This window comes from Zonotrichia leucophrys, chromosome 1, assembly GCF_028769735.1.
Source record: "Zonotrichia leucophrys gambelii isolate GWCS_2022_RI chromosome 1, RI_Zleu_2.0, whole genome shotgun sequence".
Classification (NCBI taxonomy): Eukaryota; Metazoa; Chordata; class Aves; order Passeriformes; family Passerellidae; genus Zonotrichia; species Zonotrichia leucophrys.
In genome coordinates this window covers 4,904,209-4,929,522 of record NC_088169.1, presented here as the reverse complement: position 1 = coordinate 4,929,522, position 25,314 = coordinate 4,904,209, and the positions used below count along the sequence as shown (strand labels likewise).

The 25,314-nt window shown below is 41.2% G+C and overlaps 1 protein-coding gene across 2 annotated transcripts; it reads right to left on the bottom strand.

The window, feature by feature from the left end:
- Positions 1-4,667: 4,667 nt before the first annotated feature.
- FAM3B (FAM3 metabolism regulating signaling molecule B) lies at positions 4,668-16,173 on the bottom strand. Of its 2 annotated transcripts, none has more exons than XM_064705704.1 (8): positions 16,061-16,173; positions 11,522-11,659; positions 10,640-10,763; positions 9,901-9,959; positions 8,389-8,439; positions 7,614-7,701; positions 6,741-6,873; positions 4,668-4,973 (listed from the first exon to the last, which is right to left on the bottom strand). In XM_064705704.1, the coding sequence occupies exons 1-8, from the start codon at positions 16,077-16,079 to the stop codon at positions 4,884-4,886; spliced, it is 702 nt and encodes a 233-aa protein (XP_064561774.1). In that variant the 5' UTR covers positions 16,080-16,173; the 3' UTR covers positions 4,668-4,883. The 2 variants fall into 2 exon arrangements, with proteins under 2 accessions (XP_064561774.1, XP_064561765.1); XM_064705695.1 differs by lacking the exon at positions 16,061-16,173 and adding an exon at positions 11,842-12,092.
- Between the last annotated feature and the right edge of the window lie 9,141 nt (positions 16,174-25,314).

Here is a 25,314-nt window from a genome sequence, read left to right as displayed (position 1 = left end):
CTTCCCAAATAAGGACAAAACTCATAAAGCTAACTCAGCAACTGTGCTGAAATTCTCCAGCTGGGGAAAAGGTACTTCTGGCACAGGAAGACAGCAACCACCCACTCCTGGCCCAGTGACCCCAGAAACCCAGTGAGAAAACAGAAGAGACAGACTGGGCACAGAGAAAGACTAGTTAGCATAAAAAGTGGGGCAATCTTCTAGCCAATAGAAAAATATTAATACATTAATATTAAGGCATCAGTAAATTATTGCAAATTTATATTAGTTAATAATAAGAGAAAATATTAACTTAATATTTAATTATAAAGAATAAATATAAAATAATAAATAGAAAAAAACAGAATAGTATTTTAAAATGCAAATGTAAATATAGCATATTATTTAATCTTTATAATGTCCATAAATAATAAATCTCTAAAAATAAAAAATATTTTAAATATTCAAAGATAATCTATTGTGTAATATATGATATAGAACATTGTAGATTACATATAATATTAATGTAATATCTAAATGTTTAAATATGATACTATAAAATATAAAAAAAAATAAAAATAATAAGAGAACCATGTAACTGGTAGGCAATGAGCATGAATGCCTTTGTTCACTAAAATGTATAAATAGTGAAAAGTTTTGATAGTCACTGTGCTGCCTCTGTGGATTTGCCACCCAGCACCTCCTCCTGTGCAGAACTGTAAATAAAGGAAATAGCTGAACTCTGTGTGGGGATTGGCTTCTTGCACACGGGGTGAAAGGGTCCCTTTTGGCACAGCAGCTTTGCCATGGCCACATGGATAAAAGCTGCTGCTTTTCCAGGCAGGCTCAGCTGTGCCCGGCCCATCTCGGAGCCAGCCGGGCGCAGGCAGAGCAGCAGAGATCTGAAACTCGGCGGCTGCGCGGTCGCTGTGCCCAGACAATCCCACAGCAGCCACGAGAGCCCCTCTGGGAACGAGCACCAGATCCCAGAGGGCACCTCTGCCAGCTGCCCCCGAGCCCCTGCACCGAGGAGTTGTGGTCCGGGTGTTTGGGGAACCTCCTGGGGCTGCTGGGCCCAGCTGTGTGGTGTTCCAGTGAGCACCTGGCAAGCTGAGTGGCTGGTTTGCAGGTGTCCCTTGGTTCCTTCAAAAATAATTTTTCAGGGTCATTGTCCTGGTTGGGTGGCCAAGAGCAGCCTCTCACAAAACACTGCCAGGGAATTCCTATAAGCCAGGAATTCTTAGGAGATAAAAAGCACAACCACATAGGATTTAGCTGGGAAGTACAAGGTTGAAATGTGTATTGCTTTTGGCTAAAACATACCTAGTAAAAATATGTTTTATTTTTAATGAGACCTGCAATGGAGATGGGGACAGGCCAAAAGGTCTATTCTTTGGATATATTTTGGAAGAAGGAACTGCCAGCGTAAAGTCTGTGTTTTAGAGGAGAAGCTACATTTCCTGTGCTGCTGAAAACCTCTCCTGGAAAGAAAACCAAAACGAAACACAAAACCAAACCAACCAACCAAAAAACAACAACAACCCCCCTTAACCCAAACCAAAATGAAAGCACAGCACAAAAAAAAAACACCCCAAAAAACCAGAGCAGACAACTGAAACCAAAACTGAAATCAAATCCCCAGAAATGAAGAACTGCTGTCACTCAAATGGTATTAAGCCACCCATCTCAATCCCCTGAATTCTAGTCATTGTTCAGCATCTCACTGCAGCTAAGAAGAGATCACATAAATCACAGTCACACATTACTTCCCTCCAGGCACTATGTTTGAATAAAAGCATCAGCTTCTCTTTGCTTGTCTAGGTGGATTGCTCTTGGTCAGAATTTTCCTTTAAGCACAACCTATCTCAAAAAGAGCATCTTTCACTTTCTTTTCCTGTCTTCTATTTTTCTTTTAAGTATAGTGAAAACTTCCCACTTTGAGTTAGATAACACCACACAAAGAACATGAAGAAACAGTTGCCACTGAGGAACTGAAAATGTTACTTCTTATTTGATCAATATTTTCAATGGCTGCCATCAAATTGGACTGCCAGGGATCCAGGGATTTTTAAGAGACATGTCAGGACCCTGAAATACTTCTCACGCTCTTAAATGGAGAAGTAAAAAAGGAGCTTTGTCCAGGTACTTTTTTCTTTATAGGACTGGTTGTCATGTTAACCTAGGAGGTAAAAATGGGAGCATCTAAAATATGTTTCTACGTAGGGGTACAAGGGATCTCTATGTGTGGAATGCTCTGCTGGGGATATTTGAAATGAGAACCTGCCCCTGGCAAAGTGTAGGAAAGGAGGTTTTGGCACGACAGGGACAAAGCTGCTGGTGTCCACCCAAGGTGACCTCCAGCCACGTCTCTGTTTCCAGTGTCTGCCCAGGACAGGTAAGCACTGGGTACTTCTAGAGATGCAGAGGATGTGGAAAACCACTGCTACCACCTGCTGTGCCATCCCACTTCTAAATCCACAATCCCACGCCCTGAGTAATGCCACAGCCTAAAGCTCAGGGCTTCCCATGGGATTTGCCTACTGGGGTTAGAAAAAGATGGATTGCTGTGCAGGCTTTCACCTTACTGCATGGTGGTGTCCTCACTTGTGTAATAAGCACCCAGAGGTATTTCCCAGCATTTTCCCAGCTCAGGAGAATGCTCCTTGTGGTTGACAACACCAGCTGGCATGGAGAACAGAGACCTCCACCACTGCAGCTGTTGTTTTCCCCCCAGATTAAATTTTCAGAATTAGGATTCCATGATAAAGCTTTTCACTTCTTCCTAGGAGGCAGTTCCTTTAAAAGTGTTGAAATCGTGGGTGCAAAGTCAAAATCCCACTTTCAAACCAACTCTTCAAGATTGCTTCTAATCTGAAAAGTAAATGAAAAGGTGGCAAGTATTCACTTTTGCATGATTTCTTCAGGTCAGAGCGGTTTCAAAGTACTTGAGAGTCCTCTTGCCATATTTAAATACTGTGTCATGAACAAATGAAAACAAAGCTGATGATGGCTATTGAGCACTGCAGATTATCAACACACTTCAGTCCAGCCCAGGTGACTCAGCTTCATCTCTGTAAAAGTGGAAACACCATGGGTTAAAGACCATTTTGCAGGAATTCGTGCTGCGGAAGGTTCTCAGAGTGATTTGATCTTTGTTTCAAATGAAAGAGGTGCAGCTTTTACTGTTGCAAAGAGTGGAACACTTGTACAGAGTGTGAAGAACAGAGCCAATGTAAAGCATGAGAATGTTGTACTTCACGGTAACTGCTAAACAGAAATTGAAATAAAATTTAATTGTAATTGATGTGAGATTAATTGTGGCCTGGAGCAGGAGGCAGTGGCTGTCAGACTCCACAGAGCTCGAGGGCTGTCTCAGAGCTTGGCACTCTTGAGCACTGCCAGCCATTAGCACTGTAATTATGTTATTTTTATAATTCAAGCATGTAGCAAAGGGTGATTATGATGCAGAGGAATAAATGTCCTGCCAGAAACACAAGCACCACCCAAAAAATTATTATTATTAAGAAGAATGACTTAATGTGGAAAAACATAGAAACAGCTATTGAAGTGCTCAGTTTGTACCCACCTCATCAGCAGCAAGATGCTAAGGAGCAACCACCGAGTCTGCCAAAGTCAAATTGAGTCAGGCTAATTTAAATGGATTTTTTGGCAGTGTCCCTGGGCTATGGAGCAGTTTGCAGACCAGTAGCAGGAAACTTTAGGGACTGGTGAGAGACACAACACCAGAAAGCTGCTGGGAGCACAGCAGTGGCTACAAGTGGCAGCCATGGTTGAAGATTTGAAGCTTTCAAGCTTCATTTGAAGTTTCAAAAGGGGCTTCAAGCAGGAACCACAGAACTAATGTTTTAATATCAAGAAAAAATGTAAGGAAAGATTAAAACAGGTGGGTTCAGTCTAGGCAGGAGGGAGTAGATGAGGACAATCATCAGACACATCATGGAATGATATAAAAAGAATAGTGATGAGTTATTCTCCATGTAATTGGCTTGGTCCGTTTGGGTTAATTCCATATGGTTGGGGAATAATTAGAATAACAGTGGAATGCTGCAGGAAGCAACTTAAGTTATGGAATCAGCCATATGGGAGATGTCTGAACCACAGGGGGACAAACACCACTTAAGACCAGTCCAGACACATGCTGTGCTTTAAAAAAGGGAAATTGAATAAATGTTTCTACAGCTTCCTTTCAATCATGTGTTTGATTCTATATTTAACATGAACAACCCTTAGGCTTGCATGAAGTCCCTACATTTTTAAATATAATTTGAATTTAAAGGAAGAAAAAAGAATTAAATCAAACTATGTAGATTTGCAACCTAAATTTGGCAAAATAATTCAAGTAGCTGGATCTTTACATGTTAGCATTGCTGTTCTGTGTTGCCAACATCACTAAAAGCAGCTTAACAAATGTGTCTGCTCTTGCCATACTTTCTCTGAACAGAAGAATGTTATTAATAAACTGACATCAAAGTAATTTGCTGTATTGCAAATGGTTTTAGATTGCAATTTAGACGAAGTCCTGTTTGTGTATTAGTATTTAAAGGGAACCAAAAGAAAAGACATACAAAAAAGAAACAAGTAAAACCAAAGCCCTAAAAGTATTAATGACAATCTATACTCACTTTCACAAATTCTGGAATTTTATGACTGACTTCCTGAACACTGCATTTCCAAACCAGACTATTTTATTTTCACTTCTTATCAAAATACCTGTTTGTTTTCAGATTAGAATAAAACCACAGAGAGCAAAGATAGTTTAAAAACTGTGCATTTGACTTGTTGTACAATTGGTGTTCATATGCTTATTGAGTTCTGGAGGCAATTCATTACAGTCCTAAGTATAAAAATATAGAATTGTCTTTATTAATGAGGTATGCATTTGTTCAGATCAGGTCTCTTGGGATACAGCCCTCTATTTGGATTTCAGCTGGCCAGCCTTGGTATCTGTTCTTTGTCTGGTCAGAGTGGTTTATCTGTAAAAATAAAATAAATTTTAAAAAAATCAGTATCTAGTTTTTTCTATTTATATACCAGTTTGTCAAACTTATACAAGAGAAGAGGGTAATGAAGGAGGACTGGGAAGCTGAGGAGAATGTTGCACATCTTGCTTAACATAATGGGCGAAGATTCTGCCAGTTCCTCTCTTACAGTGCTTACACTCTTACAGAGTGCTTTATTTATTTCACAGATGGCTATCATGATATACACTAAACTGATTATCTTTGTCCAGCAGAAGCTCTGAAATGTGAAGAATATTGCAAAAATATTCTGCACCAGCACAATTTGGGGATGACCTGCTGGGGAAAAGCTCTGTGGAAAAGGACCTGGGGACACTGAGCTGTCCCTGGGCCAGCAGAGACCAAAGAGGCCAATGGTGTCCTGGGGTCATTGGGATGGGCATTGCCAGCAGGTCAGGGCTGCTCCTGCCCCTGTGCCCAGCCCTGGGGCACCTCTGGCTGCTGTGCCCAGCTCTGGCTCCTCAGCACAGCAGGGCCAGGAGCTCCTGGAGCTGAGCAAGGGCCTGGAGCAGCTCCGTGCCCAGGAAAGGCTGAGGGAGCTGGGGCTGCTCAGCCTGGAGAGGAGCCCAGGGAGAGAGAGGGGCCTCAGCCCTGCCTGGGCCTGTGTCTGTCCCTGTGTCTGTCCCTGGGTCTGTCCATGGCTGTCCCTGTGTCTGTCCCTGTGTGTGCCCCTGTGTCTGTCCCTGTGTGCAGAGCTCAGAGCAGGCCCAGGCTCTGCTCCAGGCCCAGCAATGGCCCCAGAGCCACAGGCAGGGTCTGAGCCCAGCAATTCCCCTCACAGGAGACACAACTTCTGCCCTGGGCAGTGCCCAGCCCTGAGCAGAAATCAGAGGGGCTCTGGGGGCTCCTCCTGGGGACATTCCAGAGCCACCTGGACACAGCCCTGTGCCCTGAGCTCTAGGATGGCCCTGCTGGAGCAGGGAGGTGGCACCAGAAGAGTTACCTTGGTCCCTTCCAGCCTGACCATCCAATATCACTGATCCAGTGATATTCTGGGAAAAGAGCCCCACTGTGGAACTTTGACATGGCTGTGGAGGGAATCAGCATTGTCGTATTTTCAGGGTCCCCAGGATGAAGAAGGGATTGAGAATCTTTGAGAATTGAGAAGGAATTGAGAATCCTTCTCAATTCCAATTGAGAAGGAATTAAGACTCCTTGTTCTTAGAAGGCTGATTTATTATTTTATGTATTTATATTAAATAATGCTATACTAAAGAATAGAGAAAGGATACTTACAGAAGGCTTAACAAGATACTAATGAAAAACCTGTGACTCTCTCCAGAGTCCCAACACAGCAGAACAGTGATTAGTCATTAAGTAAAAACAATTCACATGTTGGATAAACAATCTCCAACACATTCCAAAGCAGCAAAACACAGGGGAAGCAAATGATGTAATATTATTTTCATTTTTCTCTGAGGCTTCTCAGCTTCCCAGGAGAAGAAATCCTGGCAAAGGGATTTGTCAGGAAATATGACAGTGACACAGCATCATCAAAGGACCTGAACTCTGTGTTGGATTTTCTCATTTCTGTCTGCCTCAGTCACATGATGAGCACGACTGGGCTTACAGAAACTCAACACAACAAGGGCACAGATGCAAACAGAAATCTCTGTGAAAAACAGTATCTTTAGTCTTCCTGCAACCTGTGGGTATGTTATTCCCAAAGTTTTTGGTTTTGATATACAGACAAATATAAAGTGAAAATGAAACAAATCTGACCTTTTCTTTTTGGATGTAATCTGGCAGAGTGAAGCCTTTGGCAGCTATAAAAACCCAACTTGATCTGAACTTTATATTCTTTATTTCTCTACTTCCCAGTTCTTCCACTATTTTTTTGGCGTCATCTTTCAACCTAGGAAAACGAGATGAAAAAATGAGTGTTAAAAAAATGAATGTTCACATTCAGGATGTGAAAAATGATGAAAAAGATCATGGCTGATTCATGCTTTACATTCAGCATTAAGCCTGCAGAAGTAAAAATGAGATTTAAATAGTCTTGAGAGCTGTGGTAGCAGCATCACATTGAATTCACAGAGAGAACTGAATTTATAAAATTTTTTCCTTCTCAGTAAGTGACTGATGTTAATACAACCTGTTTGTAACAGCATAGCAGAAAGGAAAATGTATATCAAATACTGTCTGGTGCTTCAGTCCTTCCTAAATAAGGACAAGGGTATCAAACATGGATTAAGCATTTTCCTGAATAATACTATATTATGAACTCAGCTAAAAACCCCCAAAGATTCAAAAGCACCTGAAAAATCAGATTATGAAGGTAGAAGGAATGCAGACTAGAGACATCATAATTCGAGGTGTGGATAAATAACATTTCAAAGTAAAGAAGATTGTGACCCAGAGGTAACAGCAAAATTTGGAGTGCTTTTAAACAACATAATATCTACCCATCCTAGGGAGCACCAACACACAGATATGTGCAATTGTGGAAAAGACATGGAATTAAAACTTTTACACAAGAATTGAGGGAACAACTCTGAGTGTAGAGTGGAATTTACCATTCCTTTGCACCAATTCCCAACATGAATTTTCCAGCTTTTCACCTCTCTCTGCCCCGCAGGCTCCATAACCTCCTACCTGGTGCTGCCATCATCGTGAGTGGCCATCAGAAGGAGGGTCCCTTCTGGTGCTTTCCTGATGAAATCCATCATCTCCCCTGAGTGATCTGTGGAGTCATAATAACACAAATTATTAGAATAACAGAATAACCAGGATAACACAGCTGCTTATTCCTGGCATGCACATCACATTCCTACTCATGCACCCAGGGCCACCAGCATTTTTATGGAGTCAGGGAATCACCTTCCAGTGCCTCAGAGCATTCTGGTTCTCCTCACTAATATGCAAGGAAATTTGCCACTCAAAGTATAGAAAATGTGTTAAAAGCTATTCTTAAAGTAGATAATCTTTCCAGCTATGTGGAATGATGTTAAGAGACAGATAGGCAAATTTCCTATGATAATTTTATAACTAAAATACAGCAAGATATGGCAGGAAAAGGAATTTTGCTGAGTGAAGTATCTGGATGTCATATCTGGTTAAGTGCTATTCCTACCAGACTGAAATAATGGAGACCAAAGAAAAAGACAAAACAAAAAAGGGGAAAAGAACAAGATAATTTAACAAAGAAGATCATTAACTATCTCAACCAACAGGAGAAAATTCAGCTTTTCAGGCTAAATTTGTCATCATATCTGGCCAGAACATATTTTATGAATACAGCAGCTGTTTGTTTCTAGCTGATCCCTGTTGAGAATACAAAGTCAAACAGGAAAGAGGAGGATAATTACATTAATCTGTCTTTTCTTAATGCAGAAACACTAACAAAAGCTCTGTTGGACTCTTTTCTTACCTCTTCCCCACATTTCAAAAAATTTTGTCGAAATGAGTTTTCCTGTTTTATCTGTAATTAAAAAAAGAAATCTAAATATGAGCAAATATTATTTTATTCAATAGACAAACCTAGAATTTTCAGCTAAAGCTAGACATCCCTAATTCTGAGTATTATTTGGCTTCTTTTGTTTCAGTTCATAAATTGGAAGAAATATGAAATAACAAGTTTAAGATTTGGGGAGAATATTTTTTTTCGCATAGTCACCGAATCATCAAATGTGACTAAAAATTTTTATTTCTTCTTATTTAAAACAATTTTCTGGTGTGTGCTTCCATGTTTTTATATCTAAATATACTATAATAGGTCACAGCTGTAGATAGGAAAATTGGTTAAGCCTAAGACTATTTGAATGAGCTTAATTCTATTCTGTGCAGTGTTTCAGATGGTTAACCTTTCATCCATAAGGCACTTATTAAGAACAGTCATTATCTTGCCTGATCTAATTAGTGGATATATAAAAAAATATGTTTTGCTACAGGCTGGTGCAGGATAATGGACAGATTTACTTGCTCCTATTTGCTACCATCTTGCTTGTGCATTCAAGATCAGTATTTCTCCTCTTACTTTAATTTTAAACTCATTTTTGTATTTTATACCCAGGAAAGATTTTATGATTTTTGGAAAAAAAGGGGCAGTAGTTTACTGGGGAAAAAATTTGTAACAGATTCTTGTTAGTGGTTAATTTTATCCTCAGCAAAATCATACAAGTTTAGACAAAGTCAAGATCTTGTTTAGCAATAGTGAGACAAAAAAAATTTAAAATATAAGTGTTTTGTGATCAAAGCCAGCTTGACTGTGCCTGCGAACTCCCTTTTTATCCCCTCTTCCACAAGATTTCGGCATTCATTTTTTCCTGGACCCATTATTGAATACATTGCACTTCATCACCCTTCCCATTCATCTAAATCAAAATTTAGGATTTAGGTGCCTCCAAACCTAGAATAAAGCACACCTGCTGCTTCCAGTGCTTTTACTGTAAGCAAATGGTAGTTTAATATTTATTAAAGTTTGTCTTTCTGTATCCTGAACAAGTGTGGAAAAGGAATTTGTACCATGGCTACACCTTGAGGCAGAACTGCAGCTCTCAGTTCCTGCCTCCCCCTTATCAGTGAGCAGCAGATATAATTTATCAAGGGCTGAAGCTGAAAGCTGAGTCCTGCTGCTGGAGATCACAGATATTCTTGCTGTGCTACAAGTCTTTTTTCTAATAAAATACATCTATGTGCACATTTTCTGTTTTCCTCTATTGATTATGAACATGTCTCTTTTGTTTACCCAGAAGGCTGTTTTTATCACACAGATTTGTTTTTCTTACATTAATGTGAATCAAGTTTGCAATATTTTCCTTTCCCTTCCATACTAGCTGGTAAAAAACCCCACCAAATAAAATATATAATCCCCCCAAGAACACTGGTAATTTATTGCAGTCCAAAAGTATGTGTCTCTTTAACACTTTTTTCTCTTACTTACAATTCACAATGGCAATGTTTATACCACTTCTAACTTCATAATTGTCTTCATTTATAAACCTGGAATTGAAATAAATACAATATCAGTAAAAGACACCTGTCCAGCAGCTCTGTTGCAAAGTTATGTGTACCAGTGCTAAGTAATTTTCTGATACTTGTTTTCTTCAGTTATTTAATTCAAAACTCTATTATAAACAAGAGCTTAAAAATCTTGCACAGTGTATCAGTAAGTTTCGTTCAACAATGCCTCTTTCAAAATGAGCCAGATCAAGAAAATATTTCATACATTTGCAGCCAGGAAGATAAAGGAGGAAAAAAACCCCAAACAAACAAGATGAGGTGTTTTTGTGACTGTACTCTCTGTGGATTATGTCTCCAAGAGAGGTCACTGCAAGGTTTTGAAGTTATTTCACCTGTCCAGTTTGAAAAGCTGTGAAAGAATCTGACTTTCAGAAGGTGCTGAGCAGTCAGAATTCTGTAAATCTGCTATCCTGCACCATGAAAATTAAAAAATCCTGCTGAAAGCTAACCATGTCTGCAGTTTATATAGGAGAACAAAGAAAATCACTGGAGATTAGGTTAAAAAAAAAAAAAGACAGAAGAAGAAGAGTTAAATACTGTCAGATAAATTCCGAAGTTTTCCACCAGAATGGAGCCCCTGGTAGGAGCTCAGTTGCTGCTACTAAACCCAAACACCTTTAGAAGCACTGGATTAGGTGTAAAGTTAGAATGGTACTCACTCCTCATCCTCAAAACAAATTTTAGGCCTCCTCTGTTTGCCACCACCACTGAGGATGCGATAGACAAAGTTCCCAGGTGGGCAGGGAGCCCAGAGGCCACACTTCTGCCTTCTGGGGGCTGGGGCTGCAACAGCAAAGAGGAAAAAATGTTTTATTGGATGCTGCACAAACAATTTCAACATGGGATGAACCCCCTAAAGCCAACCTGCTGAACTCAAACATCTGAACGCAGAATCCTGGGATCGTGGCAACTTCATCACAGGTTGGTTTGGGCTGGAAGTTATCACTGATTCCCAAGAGGTATAATCCAAAAAACTTGAAAATAAGGTAATTATTATCTGCTATTCCACATAACAGGAAACAAGAGCTACCAGGATGAAGGTTTCCTACCAACAGCTTGAAGTGAATAGTTATCATTCTTATTTTAAGACCTCTTTTCACACAATAACTTAGTCACAGAATGACAAAAATATACACAGTAAACCACCTGGTCAGAGTAGAGCTAAAAAATAATGAGAATTTACTTCCAAAGTTTAGTTAGTGGTTCAGCTGTTTGTCATAAATATAAATTACGTGTAGTAGAAACAAAGCTGCAGCTTTGCACTCTTTTGCCCACATATAAATTAGTTTTTCTTACATCAGTGTTCAAATAATTACTTTTGTACATTTGCAAAAATAGGCTGACATTGTGTTTCTTCAAAAACAATGTCTAAGAAAAGGCTTAGCTTTGCTTTAATTAACTTTATAGTCAACTTCACTCTTATAATAGCACATACCAAATGATTTCTTAGCTAACAAGCCATTTATTATTTAGCACATAAATACACAATATCAGATACAGCATAAGAAAGAAAAAAAAAGGAAGTAAATACAACTACATACGCCTCAACACTGGTTTCTTTCCAATCTCTTGAAGTGCAGCAATAGATACGGTATTTTGGGGTACATGAACAGCAAGAAAGTATCCCAAATACCAAGCAGCCAAGGATGTCAACAGGAATCCAAATAATCTCAGAACAGCTGTGAAGGGGAAAATAAAAAGGATAAAAACCCACACAACATAAAACATAAAAATGTTTTCATAGCAACACAAAAAATCTTGTTATTTTTTCTGGCACTGCTACCCAAACTGGCTGGTTTGATTCACTGTGCTAACCACAGCCTTCAGACATGTGGCAATAGAATATTAGGTGAATTCCTACCTCCAAGGACAACCCCTTTTGTTTCTAAAACTTGATCTTCAAGCAGAAAATTCCCCCAATCACTCTCTTCAATCCACATCCATAGCATCTCAAAGAAACACAAAGTTTAACTCAACCCTTGTAGGATTTTTGACTCTGAAAAGTAAATACTGGGTACTACAGAGGTGTTTTGCAGTTACTGTTGATTTTTTGAGACCTGCAAACACTTCAGGAATTGTTTTAAACACTGAGCAAGCAGGGAATTTTCTGCACCCACATTTTTAACATGCTGGGTAAAAACAGCATAGCCCAAACAATCCCCTTCACACAATGAGCTCTCACTGCATTCACAGAATCACAGAATAATCTGGGTTGGGAGGGACCTTCAATCTAATTAATTAATTTAATTTGCCCTCCTTTCAATGAGCAGGGAATTCTTCAGCTGCATCAGGCTGCTCAGAGCCCTGTCCAGCCTGACCTTGGGTATTTCCAGGGATGGGGCAGCCACCTCCTCCCTGGATAACCCGTGCCAGTGTTTTAGCACCTTGTTGTGAAAGGCTTCCTCCTCCTATTGAATATCTGCTTTTCCTCAACACCAGAAGTGCTGATGGCTTTCCTGATGAAACACACCACCTAAGTTATGATGCTAAACTAGGGAATATCACACTGCAGTAGTGGAATAGGTTGTTTTAGAGGCATGAATCACTTCCTGATCTGCAAAGAACCATCCTTGAAAACAAGGGTCTGTTAAAGTGAAAATTATTCATTTTGTAGTCCTGAAAACTGAGTTCAACAGGACCAATGTCCAAAACTATGCAGTATGTTTACTTTGCCAGCTCTCTAGAAAATATCTTGTATTATCCAGTCTGAACCTTCCTTATAACTGTTTACACTCATGAGATAATTATCTCCTTTCCTTGTTCGAACTACCTTTTATAAACATTAAGATTTCTGCCCTACCCTTTCTGTAGAATAAGGCCAGATTTTTCACTTGTCCTCCTTAAGTCCTGTTTTGCGAGTTCTGCCACTCCTGTGAATTCTGCCCAATTGGTCTGCATCCAAATTCTGAAAAATTCTGTTATTCCAGTTATTCATGCCAGAAGGAACTTTGATTTTTTTTTTTCCATAAGAGCAGACTTTATTCACACAGGTTCTGTTGATAATCTACCATAAAGACAGATTTTTTCCTCTCTAGCTACTCCCTCTTTGTATTTCTCCACGTGGTTATTCCTGCATTCTCCCAGCTTTAAAAATAAAAAGCCCAATGAAACATTGCAGAAACATTTGTGTGACTGCAGGGAAAATATTGTGAAAATTTGCTGTGTTTTCATCAAAGGATTAAGCTTGAAAAAGTAATGTAATGGATCTTCAGCTATTACGAATTTCCCTACGTATTACTCATGAGAAATCTCTCACTCCACCACGAGTAGTGGTGCAAACCCACACTAAAATAATACTGAAATTACTCTGACACCTCATTTGAGCAGCGATGTGAACACAAACACTGACAAAGTCCACATCCACAAATCAGGAAGCTGCTGGAACCAAGCAGAATGATCTTAGCTCTTTTTCAATATTAAAAATTTACCAGATTTATACACAAAATATATTTAATTGATAAAGGAAGCCAAGTCACAAGTTTCAAAGACAAAACCCTGGAAGAATGAAGTGAAAATGACAATTTCATTGAGAGATTTTAGTGACTATTTTTGGGGACAGGATGGGGCATGGTGCATTGCAAAGATCTGTGAGAGCACCAGTCAGGTTTTGTTTTGCTCATTCCACAGTTAGCATGGCAGGTTTACCTTTACAATGCATTTGCACTATTTTTCATCATTATTATGGAGCAACACTGTTGCAAAACAGGCTCAACAGTGCAGCCGTTTATCTAAATAGAAGAGAAAGTACAATGTCTAACTGCTGTTATGCCTGATGTTCCCTGGTGGAAATCATGGAACAGATTATCCTGAGTGTGACCACGTGGCACAAACATGATAACCAAGGGACCAGCAAGGATTTAGGAAAGGCAGGTCCTGCCTGACCAACCTGCTCTCCTTTTCTGACCCCCCTGGGGGATGAGGGGAAGGCTGCGGATGTTGTGTGCCTGGACTTCAGCAAAACCTTTGACACATCTCCCACACATCTCCTGGAAAAGCTGCAGCCCAGGCCTGGACAGGTGCATCTTCCCTGGGTTAAGAATTATCTGCTCAGGGGTTTTGGGGGATGGTGCCACACTCAGTCACGAGTGGTGTCCCCCAGGAACAATTCTGCGGCTGATCAGGTTCAATGTCTTTATTGATGATCTGGGTGAGGGGATCAAGGGACCAACTGCACACTCAGTTTGCAGACAACACAAGGCTGGGTGGGAGTGTTGATCTGCTGGAGGGCAGGAAGGCTCTGCAGAGGGATCTGAACAGGCTGGATCAATGGGCTGAGGCTTGGATCAGGAACAGGGTGGCCACAGGAGCAGGACTCACCTGTACTGGGCACTGGTGAGGCCACACCTCGAGTCCTGTGTCCAGTTCTGGGCTCCTCACCACAGGAAAGGCATTGAGGGGCTGAAGTGTGCCAGAATGGAGCTGGGCAGGGGCTGGAGCCCCAGGAGGGGCTGAGGGAGCTGGAAGGGGCTGAGGCTGGAGCAAAGGAGGCTCAGGGGCCCTTGTGGCTCTGCACAAGGCCCTGCCAGGAGGGCACAGCCGGGGGGGTCGGGCTCTGCTGCCAGGGAACAGGGACAGGAGCAGAGGGAGCGGCCTCAGGCTGGGCCAGGGCAGGCTCAGCTGGGACAGCAGCAGCAATTTGCCCATGGAAAGGGAGCTCAGGCCTTGGCAGGGGCTGCCCAGGGAGCTTTGCAGTGCCCATCCCTGGAGGAGTGAAAGAAACAACTGGATGTGGCACTCAGTGCTACTCTCCATTTCACAGAGCGGTGATCAATCAAAGGCTGGACTTGATGATCTTGGAGGCTTTTCCCAACCTAAATAGTTCTGTGAACCTATAATATATTCTGTATTTTATTTAGAACTATGCCTTTTAAGGCTCAATAGATTTCCCAACTGTCCTGCATAGTTTGTACCTGGTTCTCAAAACTCACAGTATATTTTCACTGCCAACCAACTTTTGCTTTTGCTTTCTGGGACTCAGAAGGCATCAAGAGACCTCATTGACCCAAATTGCTGGGTCCAGCTGGCTCTCTTAGGTTTACTGAGGTTATTTATTTTGCATACATACATTCATTTTTTGGTTTCTCCACTGTGCAAACCTCTACACAGTTAACAGCAATGCCATAAGCTCAGACAAAGTTAAGGTAATCAAGAGCACAATAAAGCACAATAAAGCACAAAGTGCAGCCTGCATGCAGGAAAGGCAGACTGTGCTCTTGTTGATATTGGAGGCTGTGTTTGCTCAGCACCAAGGAGCACCATGGGGACACTGAGCTGCAGAGGTGTTGCTGTGCCTCCCTCACTGCATTCCTGCCATGGAGGAGCTCCCTGAGAGCTCCATCTTGTCACTGTCATGAGGCAGGGACACTCACGATACTCACAGTGCCAGGCAGAGGAGGTGGCAGAGAGAAGCCAGGAGGAAGGACAGTCAGGATGGAGGTGTGGCAGGACACGGAAAACAGCAGAGCATAAGGAAAAATGACAGAATCACAGATTATGCCGAGTTTAAAGGGACCCACAAGGATCATCCAGTCCAACCCCAACAATCCCACCCTGTGCCTGAGAGCATTGTCCAAACCCTTCTTGAGCTCTGTCAAGTTCAGCGCTCCCTTCTTCCCCGGGGAGCTGTTCAGTGTCCGACCACTCTCCGGGTGAAAAACCCTTCCCTAAAATCCTAATATCTCCCTATCCTACTATCTCCTCTCCCCTGAGAGAGTTTCCTGCCCTTCCCTCGTGTCCTGTGTCAGCATTTCCACCTTTCAGCAGCTCCCAATTTCCCTTGACCCTCAGGTGCCTCTTGGCAACAACTAAATCACTAAATGCAAGCCCAGTACTGGGTTATTCTGTATTTAGCTGATCCCAAACCCCCATGCAGCCACACCTCGCTAAAACACACCCATCTGCACGCAGCTGGGCTTGAACACAGGAGAAAAACTAAAAAAAGAGGATATATTTAAGACTCGAGCATGACTTATTCCAGACTAAGAACTGGGTTTTGAGCCAGCATCAGCCCTCTCGCCCCTTCCCCTTGGCCATCGGGGTCTCATCCCGCCCGGAGCGGCTCCGGGGCGCATCCTACTCACAGTGCCGGGTCAGCTTCATTATTCCTCCTCCTCCTCTTCCTCCTGCCCGTCCCTCTCGCAGCCTTCCCCTGCCAGCACCGGGAAGACAGCGGGAAGGGGAGCGGCCGCCTGTAAGCGCCGCACCGCCCCGTTAAACAGCTTTAAATTATTCTCCGCAGAGGGCACCCAGCTGGCCCGCGGGACAGGAGAGCACACATGCCACTCATTTCCTTCTTTTTCCTTTCCTTCTTTCTCCTCTTCCTCTTCCTCTCCTCTCCTCTCCTCTCCTCTCCTCTCCTCTCCCTTTCTCTTTTTCTTCCTTCTCCCTTTTCTCTCTTCTTCCTTTCTCTTTTCTCTCTCTTTATCTTTTTCTTTCTTTCTTCTTTCTCTCTCTTTATTTCTCTTTTCTTTCTTCTTTCTCTCTCTTTTCTCTTTTTCTTTCCTTTCCTTTCTCTCTTTTCTCTTTCTTTCCTCTTTCTCTCTCTCTCTTTTTCTTTCCTTTCTCTCTTTCTCTCTCTCTTTCTCTTTTTCTTTCCTTTCTCTTTCTCTCTCTCTCTCTTTTCTCTTTCTTTCTCTCTCTCTTTTTTCTCTCTCTTTTCTCTTTCTTTCCTTTCTCTCTTTCTCCCTTCCTTATTTCTCCTTCTCTTTTCCTTCTGTGCTGTGGGTCCTCACAGATAATCTGCTCCCAACCCCACTTCCATGGCCAGGGAACGTCCCCCTGTATCAGGTTACTCAGGCTTTGGACACTTCCAGGGATGGGGCAGCACCCCACCACCCTCACAGGGAAGAACTTCTTCCTAATATCAAATCTAAACCTACTCTCTTTGAGTTTGGATCCATTCTCCAGGTGAACCAGTTATTTTTTAATCTGTTGAACCCAACCCAGGGCTTTTTCCATTGGAGACCCCTCCTAGTTTTTCCACAGCTCTGGGATGACACAATTTCCACCATGAGTCCACCCTTGGCTCATCTTTTCTTGTGTACCAGGTGTTGTGCACCATCACCTGGGGGTTTCCTTCCTGCTGGGGTAGCTGGGTCACAAATTTTCATTTAGAGAACTGTGGGGGTCCCACCTGTTCGTTTTTCTGGGTCTGGATTGAAGGCACTTGAGATGGTGTTTCATGTTCACACTCAGGTGTTTATTATTTCTTATCAGTAAAACAGTCTCACTGCTGTGAGTTCTGCAGCTTTTCATTAGAAGGAACAAAATGGCCAACAATCTCTTGGTACAAGGTCTTTTAGGACTAAACTATCCAATGAAGAACTGACACCTGGATTATTTTCCCTTTTACCCCAATAACTGATCCCACAGAGCTGCAATGGGGACTTTTCTGCCCAATTATAAAATGCCACCCAAACCCATGGAGAAGAAGGAAGAAGAAACATGAAGAAGAAACCCAGGACAACACCCCGTGCCCTCCATCTTGCTTCCATCCACAACATACTAAAAACCCCAAAATCTCAATTTCCCACCTAAGTGATACACCTACACTGCTCTCTATAATCTATTTCACACTTTTGTGGATTCCACTCTATCTTGAAGTCTGGGAAACTTTCTCCATGAATGAGGGTCATAGTCAGTGCTCCCCTGAGCACTGGGTTTCCACAGAAAACCACTCAAACCACTCTGTGATTCTGCAGTTGCCCTTAAAACCTCTCAGATTTAGTTTCCACTAAGCTCTTTCGTTCCCTCTGCCTCTAATGATGCACAGGAATGATATTTAGCTCAGCAAACAAATGAATAAAATCCTGCAGGAGGGCTCATATAGGAACTGCAGCCAGAGTGGGGCTTTTGCATTCCTCCCAGGGCACTGCTGAAAGCTGTAAATGTTTGCAGTCCCTGCAGGAGAGGTGTTTCTTGTCCTTGTCTCTGAGTTGTATATTATAATATCCTGTAAATTGCAGGTAAAGCCTAAGGGAGTAATTGCTGCAGGTTATTTTCAAATGTACTGGAGCTTGCAAATGAAAAAGCAATGTCCCACAAAACCTGTGTGTGTGAATAATTAAAGAGGTAACATGGGACAAATAAACTTAACCAATGAGAAGCATTGGACAGAAAGTAAAAAGAGTTATGAGGTGGCAAGAGGAAGTTAAGGACAACATTAGGCTGACATACTTTTTAAAATATGCAGTTACTTCTGCAGGAAGTGTTAACCTGCAAGCTGGCACATCAGAAGATGATGCCTCTGTTAATAAATGATTGAAACTGTTGAAGACTGCACTTCTAGCCCTTAAATAACAATAATCCAGCTCTAAACCCAAAACACTGTGTGGTAACCAAATGAAAAATTAATATATTTTTATTAAAGGAAGGAATATTAACTAGGAGTTGGGATAATTTAATTTTAAAATAAATTTATTGTATGAGTAGTGGTGGGTCACAGATTCCATAGGGAAAAAAATTAAGCCGTTAGGAACTTTGTCACCACCTCAATACAGTGAAAAACCCACTTCACTGGCTACTATCAGTGTTTACAGGAAAAAATGAAATTTTGCCTGCTTTTACCCACAAGAAAAGTGTAGCAGTTTCTTTTTCATTACTGCCTAAACTACATGGAACTACACCCAGGCATTTGCTCCAAATCCTGGTTTGCTGGCCTGCCAAATCCCAGGGACCCAGTGGCTGAGGGGATTTTAAGTACCTAAGGACAAGGAAACTCTAAAATGTTTTACTTCATGTATCTCTTTTGTATCTGGAAAAAAACCAAGCTACACTTCTTTCTTTACTGATTAATCAAAGATGTGGGGTGCAGAACCCTTCTGAAGGATCATTTCTGATTTCATCCTGCAGATTCCTCTAAGATTTCAAACTCATTCTGTACTTTGAAATCTTAGAGGAAAAACTTACAAAATATTAATCTGTGCTCTCAATTCCTGTGAGGCTCTGAGACCCTTTGGTGATAAGCAGGACAGGAAATCTACTGAGGAAACAAATGACACGGAATGGAGCAGTTGAAGGCATCTACAGGGTCTTACTCTTGTCTTATCACCACAAAACCCAGTCAGCAGAGGAGGTTTATGGTCTAACCCAGTTAAAACTGCACCAGCCAGTTCCTGCTTGCCCTTTGAGCCGTGGCACCAACAGAGAGATTTTCTGCATCCACCTCACTTGACTAACAAATGAGCAGAAGTGTCATGCCAGCCCTTGTAAGAATTTAATTTGTGTTTTCTGCTTGCCCACAAATGGCCAGGAGTGGATTTCCCGTCCTGCCAGGACAAGTTCAAAGAATTTAATGATTTAAAAGGAAGGCAGAGTTAGCAAGGCAGGGGGAGAACGTTGGACTAAATCTTTGCTTGTAGAGCTCAGAATAACTAAGAAAATAGACCTCCTACATAAAATATGCAACTGGTGTCTAATTTTACCTAAGACTCGGGGGCAGACAAGAACATGCACATGGACAACAGGGGCAGCAGTGTGGAAAAGCAGTTATTTAATTCACCCATAATTCACCATGTGCCTATGCCATAATTTAACTCACCCATAATTCACTATGTGCCTGTGCCATAACTCAGCATCCTGTGTGCTGGTGACATGAAGGGGAACATGGAGAAATAGAGATGTAAATGTCTATTGTAATAAAATTACTGTTGATTTTTGTTTGATTTTTTCTGGTTTTTGTTTGTTTCTTTGAGTTTTTTACCCTCCCCCTTTTTTTAACACCTTTACTGTCTATGAAACCCAGGAGCATATACTTAAAACAGGATGAGAACTTTTAGATACTTGTTTTGTGGATATAAAGGATTAAATTCACCTTCCCCAAGATAAGCAAAAATGGATCATTTAACAAAGGGCAAAAAGCAAGCATTAATTACTTTCAGCTGATAAGAGGGAAAACCTGTAAATTTGTGAATCTGGGGTATTTCTGCCCTGCTGAACAACGAAGGTGGGGCTAATTTGTGTGTTTTTCTTCTGCTTTGTTAATCCAGAGAAACATATGGAGAATATATTTAATCGCACTTGATCCAGATAGAGGTGATGCATCAGCAGTCAAAAATAAATCAGCAATTAAAAATCAGTATAAACCACAAGTCCAGAGAATGTTCAAGTTGTCCAGCAATAAAAAGAATCTCATTCAAAAAGAGTATAGAAAGATGAAAGTAATGTTAAATTTACAATTAAAAAGCACTCAAGGGAAAAGTAAATAGTATTCTTACTCATAGTACTTCAGAACAATTCTGGGTGCATGAAAAGAATTTGAAGAAACATAATACCTTGTCTATTCATAGAAAGCAGTCTCATCTAGCTAACAGCTGTAAAAATCAATACTCTAATATTTGTGTAGGCACTGGCAGCAGAGATCCCTGTATTCTTTGTAATAACCTGTATTTCTTGGGGAGAGCTATTGAATTCCCTAGCCAAACAGATGATGAGTCAAGGTGTAGGCAAGTGGTACTTGTCAGCCTCTACAAGGAAAAAAAAAAACCCAAAGAAACCACAAGCCATTTATTTTTAAAGAGTTTGTTTTGGTGGAGAAAGGGGAGAATAGTAAATGTTTACTGTTTAAGTGCCATCAGAATTACACATTGTACTGGAAATTACACAGAGCACTTACATTGCCAACCTTCACATATTCGTGTACACTCCACTGTCATTATCAAAAACAGCTGTATTCTTGCAACAAATTCTTGCTTTTGTGTTTCACACACAAACTTTAAAGCTGTTTTGTCTAAACAGGCCAGTTTTCATGGGCATAGAAGAGCAAGGGTGTGGTGGTGTTCACAGGGGTCCCAGGATGAGGGAAAAGAGGGGAACCTCGACTCCATGTTTCAGAAGGCTGATTTATTATTTCATTATATATATATTATATTAAAAGAAAATGATATATTAAAACTATAGTAAAAGAATAGAAGAAAATATTTCATCAGAAGGCTAGAAAGGAAGGAAAGGAGTAATAATAAAATCTTGTGACTGACCAGAGAGTCCGTGGACTTTGATTTGCCATTAATTAAAAACAACCACATGGGACCAATCACAGATGCACCTGTTGCATTCCACAGCAGAAGATAATCAATGTTTACATTTCATTTCTGAGGCCTCTAAGCTTCTCAGGAAAAAAATCCTAGCAAAAGGATTTTTCTTAAAATATGTCTGTGACACAAAGGAAGTGTGAACAAACAGTTTTACAGTTTTGGATTCAATGAGCCTGAAGTCTGAGGGCACTCTGAAGATGATGGTAATTTCAAAAGCATAAAAGAAGTTTAAGCACAAGAAAAAGAATGAAAAGTTGTGAGTAGAGCTGTGTAACAATGGGATCATGGAATGGTTTGGAAGTGGATTTTAAAAATCATCCAGTTCTGATGTGGGCAGGGACAGTTTTCTCTAGAACAGGTTGCTCACAGCCCCATCCAACACTTGAACACTTTACAGGGATGCAGCATCCACAACTTCTGGGGGTCACTTGTGGCAGTAATGGAGAAGCTTCACTGAATATCAAGACAGAAATAACCAAAACCTGCCAGCTTTGAAGGAAAAATATTAAACAGTTGGTGCCACTCCACGTTACTTGACTAATGCCCTAAATTTACAAGATTCACAATAAATACATTGTGCTGCCTTTAAAAAGCTCAGGGATTAAAATAATGGACTTTGTAAAGAGGTGTTTAGGTGGGGGAAAGAGGGAGATGATAAATGAGCAGAAGACCCTAAGTTAAGGATCTTTGAGGTTGGATGTTCAAAAAAGAAAATGAAAGGAACTTTTAAGGGAATTCAGACGAAAAACCAGAAAGTTCTGAAAGGGCTTGAGGCCTTGTGCAGGCCTTCCCCAGAGCAGAGGCTGGACAGAGCTAAAGAATAAAGCAGGGATTTATTCACAGCATCTCCTCCATGGATGCACCTTGGGCAGCACCAGAGCCCAGCCAGGGCTGCACCCAAGATGAACCAAAATGGCCCCAAAATGCACGGCCGGGCACGGGCTCTGTCCCTGGGATCAGTTCTGCTCCATTTGCACCTTGCAGTTCATTGTCCCATTCCAGCTTTAGCCCAGGCAGTCCCACCCTGCTTGTTTTTCTCTCTCCAGCCCACGGTGTTTGTGCTCCTGGGCTGGGATTTGGATCATTTGTCCTTGGTGCCCAGCTGGAGCAGGAATTGTTTTGTCTCCCTGCTCTGGGCACAGAGCTCACCATCCCCTTTAGTGTGCAGAGGTGCACACTAAAGCAGCTCAGAATTTGAAAATGGAAAAGTTAAACCTGAGGTATCAGGTTTCCAAGAGCTGGAAAACGCCGCTTGGGCTCCACCTGGTGAGGAAAGAGCGCGGAGCAGGGATTGGGGACAGGGACAGGGATTTGTGTCCCTTCCCCATCCGCATCCAGGGCAGGAACAGCCCTAAATCTGACCCTAAACCATCAGCAGCTCCCCCTTCTCAGCTTCACGCTTTCTCTGCTCTGCTCTGCCCCGTACTGAAATGAAAAGCTGAAGCAGGAATATCTGTAATTCGGGAATAAACAGGAAAAAATCACCTCGGAGCTACACTTGGCTGCCTCCCCCTCCTGCCAGGGTCAGATGGGATCTACACAGCCAGAGAGTCACAGGAGGAATTTGGAGGGATATAATTTATCAGCTTTGAAGTTCTTCTTAACAGGATTTTAAAAGACACACAGGATAGGTTGAAAGAATTAATCATTTATTTTACGCAGCATAAAATCTGATTTTTTTTTTTACATAGTGTTTATCTGAAAATGGCAAGACCTGAAAGTACAAAGTATCAATTTTTGGAAAATTGAGTAATGAGGCTTGACAGTAAGTGGGATAGAGATCCTAACATAACCTGAAGATGGAATTAGAAAGACTATACCCCTTTGTTCCAAAGTTTGATCCCATTTTCTTTTCAGTCAATGTTAAAAACATTGTCTAATAAAAACAAAACAAAACAACAGGTGAAGAAATGCCTCTGTAAGTTGACCTTAAAGGTGAAATCCTTTCCACACTTCCTGAATAACATAACAGTTATAGTAGTGTTAAAAGCCTTAAAAGATCTCTGCATCTCCATATAAAATTTGCAATAAAAAATGTGAACTGCCTGTTTTCAGGTAAGTCTTCAACACTGAACTTTGTGTAGTTTATGCACACACAGAGTATTGGCTACCAAAGCAATTTTCCCAGCACATATTGCAATAATCCATGCCTTTGTGCTATCAAGAAATTGTTAGCTGTCTTTTCATTACCTCTAAACATTCTCAACTCTGGTTTTTATACCACAGAATTTTCCAAAGGACAGCCATGCTGCAAATAAAGCCATTTAAACATTCAGCTCCATAATCCCTCTCTGAAAACACAGGAATAAACATGCCCTTTGCGGGTTTGACTTGTGAAAATTTCCCTCATCAGAGTGGGACAGGATGAGAGGATTGTTACAAACTATGTCTTTATTCAAGTGTTTTGCCTAAATACACATTGCTGTAAAATCAGAGCAAACTCCGTTGGTCACCTGGAGTTTTTAGGACAAAAAATGTCATGGATGGAGCTCTCACAGCTCCTTGTGGTTCTGCTCTCCACCTCTGTACTTCCTGAGGATGGAGAAAAAAGTGAATATACAGGACCAGGGCATATTTCCAAGTGGGATGTGAAAGAAGTCCAGGGAATGTTGTCAAATGCACAAATGAGCTCTTGGCACACAGTAAAATTCAGGGACCATTGGCACAGGTAAAGTTTTGGCTCCAATCCTTCTCCTAATAGTACTCCAAGTGTTTTCTACCTACAGTTCTTTTTTAAAGCATCAAGGAACTACTTTAAAACAGGCCTGTGAATGGTAAACAAGAAAAATGTATCTTTTGTTAGAAAGCTAAAATTGGAACATGGAGACCTTAATCTTTTAGCAACTTTTTTGGGGGGAGGGAATGAAAAGGGGTGAATGGCCTAGAAGACAAATCAGAAAAATCAGAGTTACAACCAGCAAATTAGTAGGACAGCAACTATGCTAAAATATGTTTAAGTGATTGTTATAAAATAAAAAAAAAAGAAAAAAAAAGAAAAAGGAAGAGAACACTTATTGAGGGCTACTTCTTTTTAAATTCTAAAACTTACCTTTTGTGTTTTACTTTTTGGCCAGCTCAAAAGAAATTCTGTGTGTGCCTTCATGGTCCAATCTAAAACATCCCACTATTTCAAAGACTATTTGACCACAAAGATCCAGGCAGATACAAACCATTCTTCTATTACCCCTACACAGTCATTGATATCAGCATGTTTTATGATTTCCTGTCCTGCTGTTTCCAGATGTCACTACTGGGGTGAGAAACAGCACTGAGTTACATGGAGAGGGGAATATTCAGCAGCTGGGCAATGATCCTGCCCAAAGATGGTTGTGTCCTGTGCTCACCTGGGAGGGGATAACTCCCAGGAGCACCAAAAGGCACCTTGGAGTGCTGGTTTCCAAAATATTCAGGCAGGTGGAGCCTTGCCAAAGGAAATGGGGGCTGTGGGATGCTGCACCTACAGCAGCTGCTGTCTCTCTGTGGCTTTTGTGGTTTGGATCCACCTCACCCAGAGTTTGGCTGAAGGCAAGTATTTCTGCTAGCATTCCCAAAGAGAGAGAATAATTCCCATAACCAGGATGCTGGATTACTGCCAAGCCTGGATTAGCACCTAATGAAGCCTCAAAAGCCAGCAAATCTAACTGGTTCAGAAGATTGCTCCTATCCTGTTACCAACCTGTTTTCACTTCTCTCAACAGTAGCCAGAAATGAACAATTTATCAATCAGAGAGTCAAGTTTGACAGGAACTAATGTATTGGTAAAAAGTACAGCCTTCTCTGAAAAGGATCAATCTGTTATGCCCTTGCAATTTTTAATAAAACTAAAGGCATCCTATTTATTTTTCTTTCTGCAATTCCTTTTAATTGCACCTCCATAGGGCCCTGTACCAACACCTTTCATTACATCACTGATATTGCTATTTCTGTTTGTGTCTGGGATGAGGATATGACAACCAACACCAGCCCAGTTGTTGGAAACCCCTATGGAAATCAAAAAAACTTTCAGCAGCACAATCATGTTTTAATACTGGAAAATTTAAGGATCTCTCTTTCTCTCCCTGGCAATGTGCAGAGCTATGCAACTCTCACAAGCCTTTTAATATTTAAAAGGAAAAGCCTGGTAGACAAATGGCTCATCCCTCAGTAAGACAAAGGCAGCCAATACACAGCAAGGAACTGGATCAGGGTGATTTTTGCTGATGAATTTTATAGCTGTTGACAACAGGAGATACCAAAACCCCTTGATCCATTACATTTAGGATGACTCAACATGCACATCCTAAACACAATCCTTCACCTTAAAA